The 21,791-nt window shown below is 53.8% G+C and overlaps 6 protein-coding genes across 6 annotated transcripts; 2 read left to right on the top strand and 4 right to left on the bottom strand.

The window, feature by feature from the left end:
* Positions 1–1,971: 1,971 nt before the first annotated feature.
* PpBr36_01602 (uncharacterized protein) lies at positions 1,972–4,044 on the bottom strand (the record flags this gene model as incomplete). Its single annotated transcript, XM_029888787.1, has 1 exon — positions 1,972–4,044. One exon carries the CDS (start codon positions 4,042–4,044, stop codon positions 1,972–1,974), a length of 2,073 nt encoding a protein of 690 aa, XP_029750768.1.
* Positions 4,045–6,623: 2,579 nt separating this feature from the next.
* Positions 6,624–7,936, top strand: PpBr36_01601 (uncharacterized protein; the record flags this gene model as incomplete). Its single annotated transcript, XM_029888786.1, has 3 exons — positions 6,624–6,652; positions 6,791–7,636; positions 7,705–7,936. 3 exons carry the CDS (start codon positions 6,624–6,626, stop codon positions 7,934–7,936), a joined length of 1,107 nt encoding a protein of 368 aa, XP_029750769.1.
* A 1,001-nt stretch (positions 7,937–8,937) lies between these two features.
* Positions 8,938–10,629, bottom strand: PpBr36_01600 (uncharacterized protein; the record flags this gene model as incomplete). Its single annotated transcript, XM_029888785.1, has 1 exon — positions 8,938–10,629. The coding sequence occupies one exon, from the start codon at positions 10,627–10,629 to the stop codon at positions 8,938–8,940; it is 1,692 nt and encodes a 563-aa protein (XP_029750770.1).
* Positions 10,630–11,315: 686 nt separating this feature from the next.
* On the bottom strand, positions 11,316–18,729 carry PpBr36_01599 (uncharacterized protein; the record flags this gene model as incomplete). The annotated part of the gene is made up of 4 exons (XM_029888784.1): positions 11,316–13,422; positions 13,790–13,866; positions 17,184–18,593; positions 18,697–18,729. 4 exons carry the CDS (start codon positions 18,727–18,729, stop codon positions 11,316–11,318), a joined length of 3,627 nt encoding a protein of 1,208 aa, XP_029750730.1.
* A 226-nt stretch (positions 18,730–18,955) lies between these two features.
* PpBr36_01597 (uncharacterized protein) lies at positions 18,956–21,591 on the top strand (the record flags this gene model as incomplete). Its single annotated transcript, XM_029888782.1, has 3 exons — positions 18,956–19,302; positions 19,428–20,556; positions 20,854–21,591. 3 exons carry the CDS (start codon positions 18,956–18,958, stop codon positions 21,589–21,591), a joined length of 2,214 nt encoding a protein of 737 aa, XP_029750732.1.
* PpBr36_01598 (uncharacterized protein) lies at positions 20,824–21,561 on the bottom strand (the record flags this gene model as incomplete). The annotated part of the gene is made up of 1 exon (XM_029888783.1): positions 20,824–21,561. One exon carries the CDS (start codon positions 21,559–21,561, stop codon positions 20,824–20,826), a length of 738 nt encoding a protein of 245 aa, XP_029750731.1.
* Positions 21,592–21,791: the final 200 nt, after the last annotated feature.

The raw sequence follows: 21,791 nt of genomic DNA, 5'->3' as shown, positions 1-21,791 counted from the left end.
GTACCTGGCGATTCTATCCGTAGTCATAAGCCTGTGGGTGGGTTTTCACCACGGAACTTCAGGATGCTCTGACCAGACATGTTATTGTTGGTGGTGTTGTTTCTTCCTATCATCAATTATCTCTTGTGAAACAGGCCCTTAACCACTAGTAAAATAATATACGCCTGAATAAAGTGTGGATGTTATGCTTTGGCATATCGGAGAAAAAAAAAAAAACTGGATTAACGGTTGGCTTCATAACACAAAGCCAACTATTCAAACCCAATTCACGGAGATCGTCCACGTCCAAACAGCTTGGGCGTGAGACTTCAAACAGCTTTTCCCCGACTTTTCCCGATATTGAAGTGGGCGGCAGGGATACAGCTCATGGGATGACAAGGGTCCCTGTTGGGTTGCAGCCCAACCCAAAGAGGTTCGGACGAACACCCCTGAACGAAAAGGGGAAACGAGGACCAGAAGAAGACGACGAAGCAAAAGTCGATGGACAACAACAGGTCCGGAAGAGGCAGGGACACGCGACACTCTCTACGGAGTACGCGCGCACCTCCGGAATACTCCGTAGTATGTACTTCCTAAATCTAACTAACAACGTATAAACTCAACCTCACCATATTCCCTACTCCGTATGTACCAAAGGTACCTTGGGAGGACCCTGCCTCCAATATGACATTGTTCTGACCACCCAGTCTAGGCCATAGTAGCTTGCCAACTTGCATACACAACATCCCTTCACCGATGATCAACTCTTTGCAAAGTGTAAGTAGCTCTTCCCAACAAGTTCTGGTTCCGATCTACTGTAATTACAAAGTGATAAGCGGTCCCAAACTTGGTCTCGGAACACCTCAGAAAAAAGGTCGGGACAGTGGTCCGCGCTTCGGCGGTGATATCCGACCAGAAATCTCTTCTCTTGTGTTATCCAGGCTCCACCCTGTTTTGGACCTGGACAACCCGCCCGCCAAGCTCTTTTTTGCACCCCTTGTCTGTATCAACCGAGTTCTGGGGCGGCAGGCGCGTAGAAGGCCTCGTTTTGTGTCCGTTACGGGGGCGCGAGCAGACTGACCCTCAAATCTGAAAAGAAAAGCAAACTCGATCTTTCGTCTACAGTCACCAAGCCATTGTCCCAATCCGACGACGGCTAAAGGTCGTCATGGCAAAACAAAGTTCCACTTTACACATTGCTCGATCGGCGGTTTTTTTTTTTTTTTTTTTTTTTTTTTTTTTTTTTTTTTTTCTCAAGTTCTTCCCTTCCCGTCCCGTTGGTAAATGTACCATGGCGTAGTCGGGAACATCTCCAGCTTCCGTGTCTGAGCCATTGCACGGAATTGCCTCCTAGCCTCGATCTTGCCAAGGCTTTTGTTGTAGGGCACGGCACGGGCCTGGCTGACCCCATTCTGTGCATGGGGATGGTATGGGCCAAACTTTCAAAGATCTACATAGCACCAGATTTGTTCTTTGCTCTCTGCCTTTGCCTAGACGCGTACCGTCGAGAGAAGCAGGGCCTGTCTGGGTTACCCTGACATGGCCAGGAACTTGTCGGACTGACAGGATGTGTATACGGCGATAGGCCTGAGTCTTTGACCCCACTTGGCCAACGAACAAACTCTGTCTATCAGGACCTGTTTTGGGTAATTATCTCAGATCTTGATCAAGCCAAAGTTGAGATGATCCTTCCGTCGGGGGTCTCAATAGGGAGATCTCGATATAGAGCCAGTCGTCAGGGACGAAATCGGGTTCTTGGCACGAACAACAGTCGTCTCGGCCGAGAGAATGTGCACCTCCTCTGTGTCTGATAGTTGCCCAAACCAAGCCACCTTGAGACGCCACAACATCCACAAGTCAAGCAAAACACACCCTAGAAAGAATCATATGGTAATGGAGCTTCCTTGCTACCTTGCTTTTATTTTATTTTTGCTTTTTTTGTCGCCCCCGGCTGTGGCTCCGGCTGTCGCTCCTTCAAAGCACTGGACTTTATCATTTTAGTAACAAATCCCACAAAGCCTCCTTCTCGATGTAGTCATGGTGGATTATGTTGACAAGCCACAAGTCAGCCCGCAGCGACTCTAGCAGCTTCTCGCTCGGGGAGTCCTTGCCGTACACCTTGGCCCACTCTGCCCAGATTCCGAACGCCTCCTCGCTCCATGCCCGGAAGCTGACTTCCTCGATAATAGTCGGTGTGACGATCTCCTTGCCAGGGAAAACGCCCCAAGTGACGGCGTTCGTACTGCCGCCGCTGGGAAGTTGCTGCTCATCCTCGAATCCGTTGCCCGTGGGGGCGCCATCAGGTGCATCGCCGCCGCCATCCGACGATTCAAAATCCCCCTTGGAATTGCTAGCGTAGAAACAGACAACGTCCTTTTCACGCAGCAATTTTTCGCGCAGCACCTTCCAGTCTTTACTAGGCAGGAACATCTCGACAAAGGCTTTCTGGAAGACGAACCCATTCTGCGGACCCCAGCCAAAAGTCCTGTCGTTAGACCTTAGACCGTTGACGGCAGGCTGACTGGCCACGGTCCACCATCCGCGCGAATTGAGCGCCAATAATGTGTCGCGGATGGTCTCGGTCTCTGCGTTAAACTCCTCCTCGCTCCATGGGATTGCGGGCAATTCGCCTTGTAGGTGGCGCATAAATATGTTGCTAACATCCTCCACTGTGGCCGGTCTGCCCCAGAGCTGGACGGCCTGTGTCCCTGACATGTGCAAGCTGACTCCATAGCCGTCGATTTCACCGTAAGCGGGCGAGCGAGCGTCACCCCATCTTCCGTTGGGGTAGTCGTCCCAAGTTGCCTCCCTACCCAGTACGCCTTCGCCTTCTGAGATTGCCAGCGTGTTGGCGCGGCTGTTGATTGCCTGTGCAGGCACGCTGGCTTCGAACCCGGTGGCCTCGTAATCTGGGTGCGAGGCTGGGCGGCCACTGCTGACGATGACACGGTTGCGCGGATCGGACCCGATGGTCGACTGTCTCCTGGAGCCGGCGTGCGTCGGCGGATGAAGTGACGACACCGATACATGGTCGTTGACTGGTGTTGCGCCGTTGAGATGGATAGACGGCACAGCTACGTCGTCCACAACGGCGACTTCGTCGTCCTCTGACGTACTGGGTGGGATGAGGTTTGTGCGCTCAACAATGAAGGAAACAGCCTTTTCCAGGTTCAACGTGTAGAAATGGAAGCCTTTGGGGCCAGGGCTCCTGTTCTTGACCTCTTTGACTTGTTCCACCAACTCGCTGATGATATCTACTCCGGCCTTCTTGACCTGCTCATCGTCCTTCTTCACCGCGTCCAGACGTGCCATAAGGGGATCTGGTATCTTGGCATGGCTGAGCTTGGTCGTCCTTTTGATCATCTGGTAGTTTTGAATGGGCATCAGGCCTGGAATGATAGGGATGTCCTTGAACGCGCCGCTGGGATGCTCTCTCAAAGTCCTCTCGAACTTTTCATATGCGCTGATGTCAAAGAAGAGCTGCGTTATTATGAAGTCTGCACCGGCCTGCGTCTTTTCCACCAAATACGGCAGGTCGTGCTCCAGACTCTGGTTCGTCGGATGGCTTTCCTCTGCGTGGCCCTCCGGATAGGCGGCAACACCGACACAAAAGTAGTCGCCATGATTCAGCTTTATGTATCGGACCAGATCAATTGCCCAAGTAAATTCGTTGACGTCTCCCTCCGAGTCGTCGGGGATGGCGTACTCGCCCGGACGAGGAGGGTCACCCCTGAGCGCCAAGATATTCCTGATACCTAGTGCTTTGGCATCCTCCAGTGCTTTGTCGATCAGCTTTCGGCTCATGTTCGTGCAAGTAAGGTGCAAACATGTGGTTAGAGCAAGTTCTCGCTGGCAGATCTCTGCCAACTCCAGAGACTTCTGGGCGGTTGAACCACCAGCACCCCAAGTGACGTTGACAAAGAGGGGCCGGAGAGCGCGTGCCATTCGGTCGAGACGATCCCGCAGGTTGGAGAAACCCATGGCTGTCTTTGGAGGGAAGAACTCCAGCGAAAAGTAGGAGGAGTCTGGCGGCAACGCCGCTATCTTGTCTGTAATCTTATCCATGATGCTGATGGGATGTGATGGTTTGGGGCTGATGCCAGTTGTTCAATGGTGGAAGAGCCGAAATGGCCAGTAGAGGATGGGTAGGAAAGGCAAATCAATTTCTACTGCGCGGTAGTGCTGCCCTCAACCCGTGGTGGACAAGCTTGAGGCTCAAGATATGGAAACCCCGAATGTCAATTCCTTGTCGATGCTAAATCGAGTCACGAGGTGCGACTGGATCTGCGATTGAAAACTGATGCGGGGCACCGACACAGGCGAGGGGTATAACTTTTTGCTCTATTTTAGAAAAGCCAAGAAGATGACTGTTTAATATGAAGACAAAATGAAGAGAAAAGTAAGAGACAAAAATAAACCTGATCTGCAACTGGCGTGATTATCCATGAAATGCGAATTGAGAAGAGAGAAAAAAAAAAAAAAAAAAAAAACTTGACTGGACTAGACCTAGACATTAAGAGAAGGGGGTTGAAAAGTCGCCTGTGACGTGGATCTATACCGATCCCACTATCTTCGCCCCCTAAATGCGCTCGGCAGTTGCCGTCAGTCGCATCAGACTTGTGGTGATTGCTGAAGAGAATTTGGCCCCACATTGATTTCATGGGTGATAAATTTGCCCGCACTTGGTTGCCCATTGCCAACTGATGTAGGTATCCATCCCTACATTAGGCATTGTGTAATTATTGTAGAATACTGCATGTACCTGCCTACCTAAGATACCTATATATGATAACCCAGGTGCTTACTCGACTTAGAAATGTCGTTTTAGTGCCAAGGCGAACATTCCCACTGCAAAACCACAGAGCTAACCATCAAGCCATCTACCAGGCCCGTCATGGTCTTGCTCTATTGGACGCAGCACTTGAAAGCAACTTTTGGGCTGACGGGTAATTGTGAATTGAAATCGAGTCCAGGTGTGCATTGTCTCATGCCGCTACGTTGACACCGAAGAAACTGCGGGTAGTGAATTGCTTACTCCAAGTGCTTTAAAATAATGAACTATCAGTCAGACGTACGTGGGTAAGAAAGGTCGGGGAAATCCGTTGAAAGATGCAGTGTTCAGAAATTTGATAAATGCCATGGATCATCGTCATTTTTAACCATTGACCGGAACGTAGCTTTGCCCGCAGACATAGCAGTCCACAGGTCGGGTTGCATTAGATTACCAGATAACTGTTGTCATCGCTACAGCCTCGGGAGTGCAAGGAATATAGGAAAGACATACCTTTGCATGTATGATGATACCAGCCGAGTAGGACGACAAGATTTCTTAGCAACTCCGTAATTACTTCCAAGACTCAGGTGTCACCTAACTCAAGTTTACACATAGTCAAAGCCAAAGGAAACATATCCCAGGGGAGAGAATGTCCAGATCTTGTTTCAGGTCATCATCGGCTCATGGCAGCCACGCAAATGGGGCTCTCGGGATGATGGTTTTATACAAGGGCAATTTAGAGGAGTTAATCTCGACATCACGGTCCCAGATCGGCAGTACCATTGTGCGCGAAGTAGCGGGCTGACTGTCGATTTGTTTTATGTTGGGATCTGTGGCCGTGGTGGAAAAGGAGAAGAATCTCAAAATTCCACGCTGCGGCCGTCGAAGACTAAGAACAAGGAAAAAAAAAAAAAATACAAGGGCCCACCAAGGAGTGGTTTCTGCCGTGGCGCTAATCTCACCGCCTGGTACGTTTCTGAGCCGTTGAGCGGGGCTGCGCCTCAGTTCTGCACAAATCAGATGCGTAGTTTGATCAACCGAGGGGAGATGAGATGGCTAACGTTAGGTAAGCCAAGGGCCCTCCCGGTCGTCAGAGGCGTCAGAGGAAAAGTGCAGTGGAGCGCGCTTCTCCAATGCGCGCGGCGGGCAGCACCATGGATCCGATGTCTTTGCTGGGCTGGACTGGGCTCACTCACTGGCTGGCTGGCTCCAGTATTTGTGAAGGCCACCACTTGGGGTTGCAAAGCAAAGAAAAATTGACCCCCAATCCTGACAACACAAAGTCTGCAACGCCTCGACCTGTTGGTTCTGATTGAAACTTCAACATCACTTCCTGCATCACACAAAAAAAAAGATAGATGCCCAAAGACTTACTGCCACATTTCGCTCCAAATCTCATCCGTATAGCAATTTTGTCAGCCAGCCACCAGCCGCCCCAAGAACACAAGCTCTCATCCGACCGACGCACGCTTCAATTCTACTACGGCATACAGTAATTACCTCCTTACCAAAAAAATTACCAGCACTCTAGATCAACCGAAGCAAGGCGGCGCCACGCAGAAACACGACTACAACAATATATCGCGATAACCACACTCTTTCAGGCCTGCAACGATACCACGATTTTCTGCACGTTGATGCACTGAACTAGCATTCAGTTGCATATCACAGCATTACGATTTTCGGGCCGCAAACAAGCTTGCAACCCTGCTGCGATCTGGAGCGTCCCGAGGTGCCCCCTTTCCCGGATAGATCGAGGCCGAGTCGCGATTGAGAGGACAGCTTTTGCGAGGAGGAGAGTCGGCTACTCGAGGACGCCCTCACGACATTCTTTCTAGTCGCATTCTACGGCCCTTCGCCCTTTGTCTTCATGGATAACCTATGGAGTCGCCGGACACAGTATGTAACCCCCTGCATCGTGCGACTGCGGAGCTCCTCTTCGTGGTTGCATCCAATCTCCGTGAGCCGCCAGTCGTGGCTTTCACTTTACGCGCTGCCTTTGCTGACACAGTCACCAACCAACCCCCCCTTGAACAGCTCCAGCAAGCTTTCGCTCTCCACAGCCAGCGGTGGCAACAGTGACACTTCATCCCATTCCGCAAACGCAGCCACCCGCAATGGCTCTTTCCCCAGGCGCCTGGGCGGTGACAGCTCAGCGCACGGCGGCAAGGCCCAGACTCCCTTCAACTCGGCCATGACGCCCGGAGGCACCCTCATGTCGCCGGGCGTCGGTGGCGCCAGCAGCGCCTTCGGCCTAGGTTCTGGCGCGTTCGCCTCATTTGGGTCGGCCAAGACGCCCAAATCACCAGGAAACCCGTTCGACGCCGCCATGGGTCTCAGTCAAAAGACCCCTGGGTTGGAGAAGAACGCCAAGGAAGGTGGGCTGGGTGGGGGCAGCACGGGCGTCAAGGCGGCGACAGCCAAGGGCACATCTTCGGCAACGGGAGGACCCTCACGGCACCCTCTGCGCACGCCGTGGGTATTCTGGTTCCGGCCGCCCATAAGCAAGGCGAACGGCTACATCGAGTACGAAAAGACGCTGCACGCCATGGCGGAGGTGAGCACGGTCGAGGATTTTTTCGCCGTTTATGCGCACCTCAAACGGCCTTCGACCCTTCCGTTGGTCTCGGATTATCACCTTTTTAAGAAGGATATTCGGCCGATCTGGGAAGACAACGAGAACCGGGCGGGCGGAAAGTGGATCGTGCGGCTCAAGAAGGGAGTGGCGGATCGGTATTGGGAGGACTTGCTGCTGGCTATAGTGGGCGACCAGTTCACCGACGCCAGCGAGGAGGTCTGTGGTGCGGTGCTAAGCGTCAGGAATGGTGAGGATATTTTGAGCGTCTGGGTCCGCAGGGATGGCGGTAAGGTCGTTAAGATCCGGTAGGTTCTTTCCCCCCAAATTCTGCAAATGCCGTGCCAAGACCCGTACTAACAAAATCATACCACAGCGAAACCATGAAGCGGATCCTCGGCTTCCCTCCCGACACCAAGATTGAGTGGAAGAGCCACGAAGGGTCCCTCCAACAACGTACTGCACTGGATGAAGTGCGCCGCGAGAGGAACGCAGAGAAGCGTAAACAAAATCAGCAGCAGCAACAGCAGTATGGAAGTGGTCAAGGGGATGATCAAAAGCAGCAGCAGTCGCAAAGCCAACAACAGGGCAGCGGCGCGACTCAATAGTTACAAGCTTGTCCTTGCTCGATGACCAAGAGGCATCATGCATAAAGCTTAGTCTTTTAACTTTTTTTTTTTTCCCCCGATGATCCTGCCATTCGCACCCACAAATATTCGCCACGTCATTGATCCGCAGTATACTATTTTCCTACATCCATAACCCAGGGACTCCCGTGTATTCATACCATTCTGACCACATCACGCTTCAGGTGGGTTTGACATCTTTGTTGTGTATACTACCAGATCATATGCTTTCTCTTGAATCGCACTGCCTCTTTTTTGGCGTCGGCGGAATCTGCTGAGTTGGAGCGAGGAAATTCTACGGCGATGTATTATGGGTTGTGTCTTCTGGTGGCGGATGGTCAAGGTGATGGTGGGATTGTGGATTTGCATCAACTCTTGGCATAGGGGATATTCACAATCATCTCGGATGCATATACCATTTTTCTTTTCCTTTTTTTTGGGGGGGAGGAGAGCGGGATTTTCTATGTTGTTTCCTCTCCTATTCCTGCCCATTTCTTGTGCTATGAGCTATGAGTTCCTTGTTAGCGTATTGAGGCGAAAGCATTGATGTTTTCTTGCGGCTTCTGTCTTGGGTTCGTTTTCTTCACTTCTTACTGGTAGTCCAGGGTTCTACTCAACGGGGGGGACCACGTCACTTGTGACGCTCGGAGAGCACTTCTGTTGTACTTGTACTGTAGAGTCGAGCCCATCGAATGAATGACATGGAGGGCAGTCAATCCCACCACTGGCTGCTATGACGAATGACAATGTTGCACATGGTAGGCCATATAGGGGTGATATCAGGGGGGAATGATAGAAAAAAAAGAACAAAGACGTAGGCAGGCATTGATGCACGCGTCTTTGTCTAGCTGCCTACATGAACAGCCGCTTTAGGACAAAGACTTTGCCAACTAACCAATGGTAATCAACAGCCTCTCAAAGCTGGTTCTTGTTCAAAAATTTCCAAAGATTATATAAGTTTTTTTAAACTTGTTCTATCCAGTCTACACTGCCTTTCCTTTCCTCTTTGGATCCCTCTTCCTTTCCCAAACCTGAAGGTACGTCTCGCCGAGATACAGCAGCTCCCCGCGGATCTTGTCGACAAAGAGGTCCTGGCAGACGATCCACTCGTCCCTGGCGCGATCCCTCAGCTGGACCTTCCACGTCTTGCGCTCCTCGCTCGAGTCGGCAACGTCATCCTTTGCCTTGACGGCCTCGTGGACGACGTTTGCGATAAGCTCGTAGATTATGGGCTCGCCCGTCGCCGGGTGGTGGTTCGGGTCGGGCTCCACATAAGGGGAGACGTCGAGCGTCTCCGGATCAAAGGTGACGATGGTCGGGTTGCGCTCCGACACAAACTTGTTCTGGCTGAAGCGCTTGACGTGCAGGATCAGGTAGGGCGGCAGTGGGTGCATGAGGCGGTACCGGCGGCGGTGGTTCATGTGCTCCTGGGCCGAGACGCCGTCGTACTTTGCCATGATGGTGGTGAGGGCTACCTGCGGGATGATGCTGCGCTCCTCGTCGTCGTCCTGGAACAGCGGCGCGGGCGGCAGGTCGAGCGTCAGCAGCAGGAAGCGCGACATGTCCACCTTGACCTCTGCGTCCTCGAAGCGCAGCCGGTCGTCGGCGTCGGCCTTGGCCGTGATGGCCTGCGACTCGACCTTGACCTTGCCCTGAAACACGCGCTGGACTATGCTGCTCCCGGGCTTGGTGCGGGAGCCGCCGAGGCCGAGGTGGAGGTTGTTGAGGAACCAGGACAAAAAGTCGACGGGGTCAGACTGCGCCGTCAGGGTGAAGCGCTTGTTGGACCGCAGCGAGACCTCCTGTAGCAGCTCGTGGGGCGATACGTGCGCCTTGAACGCGCGCGGATTCCAGATCTTGCGGAAGAGCGTCGCCGTTCGCCGGACCAGCTCGCTCTGGCTCTGCGACAGGTCCTCGAGTAGGAAAAAGTTGCGCAGCGGCGGCACGTGCGCCAGCGCCTGGACCACGACGTTGAGGTAGTCGTTCTCCTTGATGTTGTTCATGCCCACGAATCCCGGCGCGTACTCCTTGCCCGCGAGCGTGCGCGCCGTCGGCGCCTTGCCGGGCCTGTCGAGCCGCGCCACCTCGTCCCTGGTGTAGCGCGGGTCCGAGACGTACTTGACGTCGTCCAGAGACGAGCTGCGCACCTCGTAGCCCTCGGGCAGGACGTAGACCTTTTGCGTCTGCATGTTGATGAAAACGTGGTGGTTCTCGTCGAGTGCGTGGAAGTAGGCGTGTGACTTGGGGCCTCGGCCCTGATAGTACTTGCCGCATACCAGGCAGGCGTAGACGTTGATGTTGGATAGGCTGACCGAGCAGAGCTTCTCAAAGTCAAAGTCGAGCACGTTGCGGTCAACCGTGTCTAGGTATAGATCGTCGTAGCCTGCAGTAGGGGCGGACTGTCTCAATGGCGCTACTGTTGCTACTGGGCTCTCATCGTCGTCGTCGTCGTCGAACTCGTTTGCTTCGGCCTTGGTGCCATTGTCGTTTGTGCTGTCGTTGCCATTGCCGTTTTCCAATACTTGCCTTGATTCCGGCACTTGTTCCCTAGACCCTGCCTCAAGGTCCGTATCATCGTCGTTGTCGAGCCGAGATTTTTTGGATGCTGGCGAGTCGACGCCGGTCAATTCCTCTAGCGCCTCTGATGCATTCCTTTTCCTGGCGGCTGTCGCCATCGCTGCTTGCGGCGCCGACTTGAAACGCGCGCAAGGTTGTACCTGGTGTATATTCTTGCGCTGGAAGGGTTTTCGCAAGTAAACTACGGGCGCTTTTCGGTTTGATTGAGGTAAACAGGTAGTTTCTTATGACCGAGGACGTTATTACGTTGGGAGCTAGCTGCCGTCTTTACTGTCAAAATGCTCAAGCACTACTGCGATGAAAGTCTGCACGAGTTTAGGCTCCTGCAACGACAGGGAATGGCGCGTTGCCGGCCCCACATTTCAGATAGAACGACTCCCTAATGGCTCTAACCGCACCACCATAGCTCTCGAGCTTTAGTGGAGAGAGCTCCATCCATTCTTACCTGATGTAATTATCATATAATTCTTTGCACTTCTTCCAACAGTGAATCAAACGATACATGTCAAACAGCAGCCCGCATTCCATTTGCTATGAGTATCCCCATTTTGGCCCGCTTTCTTCTTCCTTTTTTTGGTGTTTGTACATCATGTCTCAATCGATCAAGTACTCATTCGAATTCAAACCAGTAATCCAACCAAGAAGATCAAAGAATGCCTGGGTATATCTCTTCTGACGTGCCTTGGATTGCAAAAATCGGTGAAGAATATGCCCAGACCATATGCTGCGAATTTCTTCTTCAAGAGTCCAAGGACAAAAAAAAAAAAAAAAAAAAAAAATCCTTCTACCACACAATCCTCGTCTCTCTGAGCCTCCTATCAGGTGCTCCGGGATGCAGCCCTCTGGTTCCACATCTCAGCACAGCGACGTGTTCGCGCAGATCAAACTCTGCCGACCTGAGAAGCACACGCTTGTCTTCGGGGACGACGCGCTTGTTTATCATGCCGGCAACTCTATCCGAAGAGGCTGAATTCAACCCGCTTCCAGCGCTGCTGTTGCTCTCAAGTCGCGCGTCCCACCTCGCGTTCCCACCGGGGCCCAATGGTACATCACCGTCGAAGCTCCGCCGCTGTCCCTGACCGGCCGGTCGTTGCTTCGGCGATGAGAACGACGCGATTGGGACCTCACTAGGGCTCGAGCGTGGGGTTGGCAGGTGAGGCGAGCGATTTATGTCCACTTCATCTTCATGAATCGCCTCCTCATCTAACGACTCCTCTAGCTCCATGATCCACGTGCCAATCTGTGCTGTAAGCTGACTGTCCCACATACCCTCCCTCCTTGCACTGCTCCGCAGCAACTGGATGGCCTGCCGCCTGATGATGTGGTCGCGCGACTTGGCTGCGACGACGTACAATGGCGGCACGATGCCAAGGTCAGCGCTGAAGCTAGGCTTGATGTGGTGCGCCGTATATTCTTGGCCGCCCAGCATGTCGATCGACTGGCCATAGTTGCCGTTGACATGCTGGTGGGTACAGAAGCTGCGATTCGGACATCGACGTTCAGCAGCGCGTCTTTCCTCATCGCCGACAACCTCGGATGCCAGGTCGACGATGGTCCTGAAGTACGGCTTGTAATTGTCGAAATCCATCTCGTTATGTCTAAAGGTCATCTGAAACAGTATCTCGCCCATGATCTGGAACATCTTGAGAACAGCAATTCCGTCCTTCTCCTGGCTGGTGATACCAGGAGCTGTCCTGGATGCAAGGATGTGATCGAATGCGTTAGACCAGCTGCGGATGCGGGCAGCAAAGGCCCTGCCGTATATCATCATGGTCTGAGGCAGGAGGTTGGGAGGGCCATTCGCCAACTGTGCCATCGACTCGGTGGCGCGGAGTAACTGTTCACATAGTGTGTCCCACGCGACCCTGGCCTCTATGAGCGATGAGAAACGCTCGGGTATGGGGTCCTGGTGAATGGATACGGGGGTTCCGCCAGATTCGCCTGGCGAGGCGGGATTGGCCGGTGCTTGAACCAAATGAATGACATATGGTTCGGGAAAGTGGAAGGCCATGTCGTACGACTTGGCCTGGATGGCCAGCCGCGTGAACATTTGCAAAAGCTCGTCCTCGACGGGCTCCTCGGGCCTCGTCAGCATGGCCTTTCTCCGTTCGGCACGGAGTATCTCCAGCAGACCAAGGCCGGTCCGGATCTGTACAATGGCCTGTTTGTGATCGCCGATAAACGAGTCAAAACATGCCAGCAGAACACTGGTCATGAGCCGTGTCCTATTTGACCTGTGATCGCCGCTGTTCAGGGGGACGCCAACTTGTGCCATCAAGGCCTTGGAGTATTGCTGCACTGCTACTTCCCAGTGAGTCTGGGCAGCCTCCCGGCCGCGTGGGCTGCCCGGAGCCTGTCCACCAGAAGATGGAGAGCCAGGTGGCGACTCTGTGGACTTCTCTAACGTCTTGTACAGGGCCCCCAGGGCCACTACGGCATGCTTGACGGCGGGAGACTCGTGGCACTCCCGGAGTACGGTCTGGGTCCAGAATATATTGTCGAAATAGCCCGACAGCTCGCCGGCAGTGTTGGAGCGGAACAACTGGAAGTACTGGCCTTCCTGCAGATCAAAAGTGAGGCCAGGGGCAGGGGTTTGGTATAGCGCCACAAAGGGACCGGCCGAGCTGAAAAGGGGACTCAGTGGAGGCGTGGGGCGCTGCTGCGGCTGCCGACGGCGCGGGGGCAGCTTGACAGAGTCGCGGATGATTGGGGGGTTAGCGTTCCTGCTAGCGATCGGGCCGGCGCAGGCAATGTTTGGTTTGGGCGCGATGAGGACCTCTTCAAAAGGTCTGGCGCTATGTGCCGGTGGTGGATAGCCAGTGCATATCTTCTTGGACCGAGTGCATTGCGTGCAAGCGGGCCGCTTTTCGTCGCATTTGATTCTCCGTAGTCTGTATGGGTTGTCATTATCGTTGAGTCAGTATGTAACAAACGAACCCAATGCAGACAAACAGCCAGCCCATTAATGATAAGGTAGGTGAAAGAGAGAGTTAAGAGAGAGAAAAAAAAAAAAAAAGATCAAAATTCGGGGTATGGAGGTGTGGTGATGGTAAGTAGTAAACGAAGATAGGCAGGTATATGTTGGGTGTTGGGTTTCCATTTCCATCCATAGTAGTGGAGAAGAGATGAACTTGGATGAAGTTGGGATAAAAGGTAGCTAGCAACCAAGGGATCGGATCGGACCGCGCAAAGGCACATGCGACGAAGAAAAAGCCGATGGTCCGGAATAGAATGGAGTAAGTAAATGCATTGACATACTTGCAATTTTTACACCCCGTCTTTGTTTTCGGTTTGCTCTGCCGCATCCGCCTTGCCGGAACGCGGTCATCATCGCCCTGTTGTGTCGGCACCGAGGGCGCCATTGTGAGCTGTTGCTAAGCTTCGGTTCGCCGCGTCTCCGCTACGACGCACCGGGCCTAGCATGGATGGGGAGGTTGAATCCAGCTCAGACAGCAGATACGACTCGGCTGTTAATATTTTCTTGGGTTCGATATGCAAAGTTGAGTTTTGGCAAAAACAGCCAGGTTAGAAAGTAAAGAATGCCTGTCCCGTTCAAGCTCTTGCGGTCCAGAAACAAAGATTTGTCGCCACATATGAGCGGAGAGGTTCGAGATGGAACAGTGGCCCGCCTTTGTGGACGATGTTTAACAATCAGGCCACTTCCAATCAGCTGGGATCAATAGCCGTAACGTATTTATTTTGCAGTTTCCTCTGGCGGCAGAGGCTTCAGGTACACAAGGATATGATGAAGCGAAAAGGGGATGAGCTAGAACAGTCCAGTAGTAGGAAAGCCGCCTCGAAGCATTGGGGGGCACATCACGTCAAAAATAGGCGATCGCGTCAAGTTTTAAAGGCGGGTAAGGAAGTTAGCCCGGTAAGCTAGGTGTGGGTTTGCCCAGAAAAGCGACCCCGTCTGTCATTGGCGATAGGGGACAGCCAGCGGCAGATGTGGTGGATAAAGTATCCTGCACTTGCGGCGGTACCTTTTTCTTGCCTTGCACCAGGCTTTGTTTATTTTATTCTTTTTTTTTTTTTATTACTGCACTGCTAGCACAGCCCGCAGTAGCCCCCAGTCCCGATCCGATAGAGGAGGATGGGATAGAGATACAGGGTGCCATTGGTGCGCAGGACAGATCGCAAGTAACCCAATTTGCGGTCATGTTTCCCTTTCCGGGTAGTGCTTGCGCTGTCGCGCATGGTTTATTTTTTCTTCTTCTTCTTCTTCTTCTTCGTCGTCCCCTCTTTCGGATTCTTGAGTCAAACTGCCACTTTTGCTTTGTACTACTTGGTTCCAGTCGCCTCCGCAACTATATAGAATCCCGAGATGCCTAGATGGGCAAGGTAGGTAGGTAGGCAGGCAGCTCGGTTTGGAGGGGAGGAGCGAAATGAACGGGGCGTCTGGAGGATCAAAGCATCCATGAGCGAAAAACCAATAAGAGGTGTTAAAGCCATTCCAAAGGCATCGACCCAAGGGAGCATGGATTGGAAAGAGGGGAGAAGAAAAAGCCCGTTACGTCGGCAAAGCACGGCGGTACTGTACGCTGCGAACCCCCTGTCAGGCGCTGCACGCCGATGTGGGAAGGCTGTGCCACCGCCGAGCTGGTTCGGTTCACTGCGTCTGTCTATCAACAGGTAAGGGTGATGTACCTAATACTGCCAGCAATTGTCACATTTTACATTCCTATGTTTCTGGTGACGATATATTCGCAACGGAGACTGCGGACTGTCAAAAAGTTTGCTTGTCATCTTGTAGTACCTGGTACCGTTCGCGACTCGACAGAACACCTATTTGTAGCACCAGTCTAGTGATAATAAAAACTGTAGGACAAACCCCGGTGTTTGCTTGGCGGCCGGGGGCTGTGGGGTTTTTTTTNNCTCGCAGATGTAGTCTAGGCCGCGAAATTTAGTCTCATTAACCAGTCTTGGCAACGGGCATAAATTCGCATTCGTTTATAGCAGAGCGAGCGGGGGGTGTTTTGGTTGTAAAAGAGAAGGAGAGTCATGCATTACAGAGTATCAAATACCGGTAGAGGCAAAGAGGTTTGCGGATCACTGAACCTCCCGTCCCGGTTCACCGACTAAACTAGGTCGCGGCGTCAAGCCTTTGTTCGTCGACGAGCGTAACCGTGTCGAGGCAATGAAATATCCGACAAGAGAAATAATAAAATTGCTTTTATACCTCCCTATCTAGGAAACATCTTGTTGGCTACTTTGAAACTTGGTGACGGAATACACCAGCCCGTACTCGGCCAGATACTTTCTCTCGGCAGCCGGGAGGAGTCACTGCGGGGATCACACACACACACACAAATTGCATTGCCACCAGGTTTGCAACGGCACGGAGCGGTATATCCTGTGATTAGTAAAATATACATTGGCGATGCTACCTTGATCAGTCGATTTATGACTCGAACCAATTTTTCATTACGATTGTTGTGTTTTTGTTATTATTTTCCCCCTGTATTTTGACAAAGGGATGAAATTGTTGGGTATTGAGGAATGATATCTGTGGGAGCGGGAGACAAGACTGGAGGACTGAGAAATTTTGGGTCGTGCTGCTGCTGCCTAGACCCCAAGGGTGGCCGTACCAGGTACTGTGGGGAGGGGGGAACAAAGAGGGAGAAAAACAAAAGACCCTTCATGCGAACATTACCCCATCCATCCATTTCAGCCCTACGAAACTCTCGATCAGCCTCTACCCTTTCAGTCGTCATTCGCGTGCATATTACTTGTTGTCTGCCTGTCTTTTTTACTAACGCAGAAACTTGCGATGATTCCCGCCGGTTTCTTGGGGGCCGCATGCAGAATCAACCAATGGCGTTTCATGAGCTAGCTGGGGCCCTATCATTCGGCAGGACTTGAAAGACAAAGACGGAGTGGAAGAGAGACAGAGGTAGGGGAGAGAGAGAGAGAGAGAGAGACAGAGAGAGAAATAAGGGTGGTTAAGACCATCCAACGACAAGACGTAACCTTACAATCATCCCCAACACCCAACAGCCCTGCGGACCCTTTTCTCTCCGATGGCGTGCACAAAGCGTACATTTAGGGATCGATCATGAATGTTGCTTCCTCTTTCGGACAGCCTTGACGGGCTGATTCTCTGCCGGTGGCGTTATGTCGCTGGCCCAGACCCTGCCGCCGAAAGGCAGACAAAAAAGCTGGGTCGCATTCGCCGGTTGCCTGCGAGATATTCCTGGTCTGGGTTGGCAAACCATTGGACTAGGCGGCAACCAGATGTTGATTAACTCTGCAGACTTTTGCCTCGACCAAACTGCCATCTCGCAGCGTTTCGGCTGCTGTAGGGGTGAAGCAGGACCAGGCATATATGCCGGGTACGCACAGTCTTTTAAATAAACGCCAGCTAGCCCCCAAGGCCAAGAGTACCTCGCTTGCTCACAGCGGTGAGATGTGGGGAGGGTATACGAGCCCAGACACGGAACGACTGCACTTGCGAACATTATGACCTTTGGAAAGAGGAGAGCAAGTAAAGAGAGAAAAAGAAAAAAAAAAAAAAAAAAAAAAAATCCTTCTACCACACAATCCTCGTCTCTCTGAGCCTCCTATCAGGTGCTCCGGGATGCAGCCCTCTGGTTCCACATCTCAGCACAGCGACGTGTTCGCGCAGATCAAACTCTGCCGACCTGAGAAGCACACGCTTGTCTTCGGGGACGACGCGCTTGTTTATCATGCCGGCAACTCTATCCGAAGAGGCTGAATTCAACCCGCTTCCAGCGCTGCTGTTGCTCTCAAGTCGCGCGTCCCACCTCGCGTTCCCACCGGGGCCCAATGGTACATCACCGTCGAAGCTCCGCCGCTGTCCCTGACCGGCCGGTCGTTGCTTCGGCGATGAGAACGACGCGATTGGGACCTCACTAGGGCTCGAGCGTGGGGTTGGCAGGTGAGGCGAGCGATTTATGTCCACTTCATCTTCATGAATCGCCTCCTCATCTAACGACTCCTCTAGCTCCATGATCCACGTGCCAATCTGTGCTGTAAGCTGACTGTCCCACATACCCTCCCTCCTTGCACTGCTCCGCAGCAACTGGATGGCCTGCCGCCTGATGATGTGGTCGCGCGACTTGGCTGCGACGACGTACAATGGCGGCACGATGCCAAGGTCAGCGCTGAAGCTAGGCTTGATGTGGTGCGCCGTATATTCTTGGCCGCCCAGCATGTCGATCGACTGGCCATAGTTGCCGTTGACATGCTGGTGGGTACAGAAGCTGCGATTCGGACATCGACGTTCAGCAGCGCGTCTTTCCTCATCGCCGACAACCTCGGATGCCAGGTCGACGATGGTCCTGAAGTACGGCTTGTAATTGTCGAAATCCATCTCGTTATGTCTAAAGGTCATCTGAAACAGTATCTCGCCCATGATCTGGAACATCTTGAGAACAGCAATTCCGTCCTTCTCCTGGCTGGTGATACCAGGAGCTGTCCTGGATGCAAGGATGTGATCGAATGCGTTAGACCAGCTGCGGATGCGGGCAGCAAAGGCCCTGCCGTATATCATCATGGTCTGAGGCAGGAGGTTGGGAGGGCCATTCGCCAACTGTGCCATCGACTCGGTGGCGCGGAGTAACTGTTCACATAGTGTGTCCCACGCGACCCTGGCCTCTATGAGCGATGAGAAACGCTCGGGTATGGGGTCCTGGTGAATGGATACGGGGGTTCCGCCAGATTCGCCTGGCGAGGCGGGATTGGCCGGTGCTTGAACCAAATGAATGACATATGGTTCGGGAAAGTGGAAGGCCATGTCGTACGACTTGGCCTGGATGGCCAGCCGCGTGAACATTTGCAAAAGCTCGTCCTCGACGGGCTCCTCGGGCCTCGTCAGCATGGCCTTTCTCCGTTCGGCACGGAGTATCTCCAGCAGACCAAGGCCGGTCCGGATCTGTACAATGGCCTGTTTGTGATCGCCGATAAACGAGTCAAAACATGCCAGCAGAACACTGGTCATGAGCCGTGTCCTATTTGACCTGTGATCGCCGCTGTTCAGGGGGACGCCAACTTGTGCCATCAAGGCCTTGGAGTATTGCTGCACTGCTACTTCCCAGTGAGTCTGGGCAGCCTCCCGGCCGCGTGGGCTGCCCGGANAAAAAAAAAAAAAAAAAGAAAGTTCAAAGCAAGGTAGAAATTTAAATTCACTATTAACTTAGACTTACTGTAGTTGATTTCAGAGCTAAGTTTTCTTTCATCTTGATGTTTTGATTTTCTACTTTGGTTTTCAGTGTAATAATTGATCACAGTTTACAACTGACGGTCTCTGGTGAAGAAATAGAAATACCCCACCAAACCCAACTGCAATCGCCACAGTATTTTTTAAAAAAAAAAAAAAAAAAGTACAATCAAATACAGACTGACACTCTCCAAACATCAGAGGTTCGCACTTCAAACCCCACCAGGCTCCCGCCGTGCCTCAAAATGGCAAACCTGTCGGAAAAGGACCTCGTCTTCTCGGAGCAGGCGAACCACAACTTCTCGCGCATCCTCGGGGCCCTCAAGCGCTCCAACCTGAGCATCGAGAACCGGCTGCGGTCCATCCGCGACGACGCCGACTTTGTGGCCTCTGTCCACGCCGCTTATGCGACGGGGCCCAACACCAGGCGGCCTCTGGTGGCCAACGAGCGCTGCGGCTCCTGGTACGTCCCGCCCGAATCCAAGGGTGGTTCGGCCTACTTCAAGAGCACCGACGGGCACCAGGGCCAGTGGAATTTCAGCACGAGGCGGCTGAACCTGCACCTGCTGCCTTTGATCAGCGAGCATGATGGGTGAGGACCGGGCCTCTCTGCTGTGCGTTTCTTCGGTGACAGAACAATTCAGAGACAGAGAACCGGAGAGCGAGAGCGTGTAACTAACCACCATTCCTTTACGCGCACCACCCCTCCACCAAAAGATGCATAATCGTGGACTCGACGCGGAGGGGCAAGAGGATCCCCGACGCGCTCAGCAAGACCATCCCGATATGGTGCTGCGTGCTGAACCGGGTCCTGTTCCCAGACCTCGCACCGCACGCCCACGACGTCTTCGTCCCGCCCTACGCAGTCTCCGACTCGGAGCGCGCCCAGATGCTGGCGAGGATTCCCGAGCACGTGGCCTCGCTCAAACGACTGGATCTGGACCTCGAATCGCTCAGGAGCCAGGTGCGCAAGCCGCTGCGGCCCATGTGGGTGATCCAGCCCGAAACTGGCGCCACCACCGCGGGACTGCCAGGCTTCGACGACGACGAAGACAACGGCGGGCAGGCGGCGCCGGCGGCCACCATCTTTGAAGACTTCCACCCCGTCATCTGCTGCACCAGCTCCCGGCGCGTCGTCGGCACCGAGATGAGCGAGTCGGGCTACATCCAGGGCGCCGGCGACGACACGGAGAACTGGGCGCACGGGCTCACCGCCTCCGTGTTCTGGGCGCACGCCGACCGCCTGCTCTCCACGCCCGAAGCCAACCTCGCGGACCTGATCCGATCGCTCGTGTCGGAAAGCGCCGCCGCCGGGTCCGCCCAGGGCGGCGGCACAGTGGCCGTGCGGGACCTCACCGGCTTCCTCGCCGTGGCTGCGCTGCCGTTACCTCGCACCACGACGGAGCAGAAGAGTGGCGCGTCGCCCGTCGTAGTCCAGCTCCCGCCGGTCGTCACCAAGCCCGAGACGTGGCACAAGTCGCCGACCCTGCTCGAAGTCGGCATCGGGAAGGGCAAGCTGGCGAGTCGGAACCTGCGGCAGGCGCTGCCCGCCATCTGCTCCTTTGTACGAGACGCCGCGCTCAAGCAGCAGGAGCAGCAGGAGCAGCAGGAGCAGGCGGGGGAGGGGATCAAGGTCCTTATCGCCTGCGAAACCGGCAAGGATGTGTCGGTCGGTGTCGCCCTGGCGCTGGCGTGCCACTGCTTTGACGAGGACGGCAACGTGCTACCGGCAGATCGGGCGCAGGTCGACAGACGGCCGGTCACCAAGGATTCCATCAGAGTCAGGCTCGGGCGGATAATGACGGCCATGCCAGAGGCCAACCCAAGCCGGGCTACTCTGCAGAGCGTCAATAGCTTCTTGATGGACTGGCGAGGTTGAAAGGAGACCGAGAGTTTCGTTGCAACGTGCCGGCTCTACAGTGGCATTTCCAGTGCAGGCTTCCACCAGACGTGCCTTGCATTCATTCCTATACTTTGATCTAAAGCTCCGCATTACTGATATCTAGTGTAGTGTATGGTGGGGAGTGTTGCCAAAGTCGTCAAAACAAGGGCCCCGCCTCCCAAATCTATCAATACACAAGACAGAAGAAACTTCCCATTAAACCCCGCTCGCTTATACCTCACCAGCCTCAATCTTACGCAGACACTCGGGGAACTCGCTCCAGTGCCTCATGATGGTGCATGCGCCGGCGACGTCCTTCAGAGTCTTCTCCATCTCGGGCTTGAAGGCATCCTCGTAAGGGCCCACGTAGCCAACCGTCTTGATGCCGGCCCTGCAGGCGCTCGAGGTGCCGCTCTTGGAGTCCTCGATGGCGACGCACTCTTCGGCCGAGAAGCCCAGCTGCTTCATGGCGTGCAGGTAGATGGCCGGGTCGGGCTTGCTGGTGGGCGGGTTGATGCTGGTAGCGGCGCTGTAGACGCGGTCGCCAAAGTACTTTTTGAAGCCGACCTTCTCCAGGCTGGCGTCGAGCCGGCGGCCCGCGCTGCTCGACACCACGGCCATTGTGTACTTGCCCGACTCGTGCAGCGCCTCGAGCTGCTCTACGACGCCCTCGCAAGGGACGAGAGCCTCCTTGAGCTTGCCGATGACGACCTCCTCCTCGCGTTTGACGTAGACCTCAAGCTCGTCGGCCGTCAATTCCATGCCGTGCTTCTTTTGCAGCGTCAACAGCATGCCGCGAAAGTTTTGGCCGACAAACTCCTTGATCAACGTCTCGCCCGTGAACGGGGGAATGTTGAGACCCTTGACCTCGCAGATCTGGTTGATGAGGCTTGCACAGCCCTCAAAGGCGAGCTCTTCGGACAGCACGAGCGTGTTGTCGCAGTCAAAGAGGAGAGCCTTGATCGCCATTTTTTTTTGTTCCTTTTGTTTTGGAGATAGTATCGAAACCGTGGGGTTGTGGTGGGTTATCGTTGCTCGCGCTGGATCGTCTGCAGACTGGGCAAAATAAAAAACGGTTGGGAGGCGACCGCAAGAGAGTAAAAGTCGAGGCTTGCGAGTGAGACTAGGTGGGGATCAAGCTGGACGAAAGGTCAAACAGATCTCTCGAAGATAAAGAAGAGAAGATTGGGTAACAATCG

The sequence above is a fragment of the Pyricularia pennisetigena genome, chromosome 2 (assembly GCF_004337985.1).
Source record: "Pyricularia pennisetigena strain Br36 chromosome 2, whole genome shotgun sequence".
NCBI classification, from domain to species: Eukaryota; Fungi; Ascomycota; class Sordariomycetes; order Magnaporthales; family Pyriculariaceae; genus Pyricularia; species Pyricularia pennisetigena.
The sequence above is the reverse complement of the archived record's forward strand: the minus strand, read 5'-3'. Positions and strand labels throughout refer to the sequence as shown.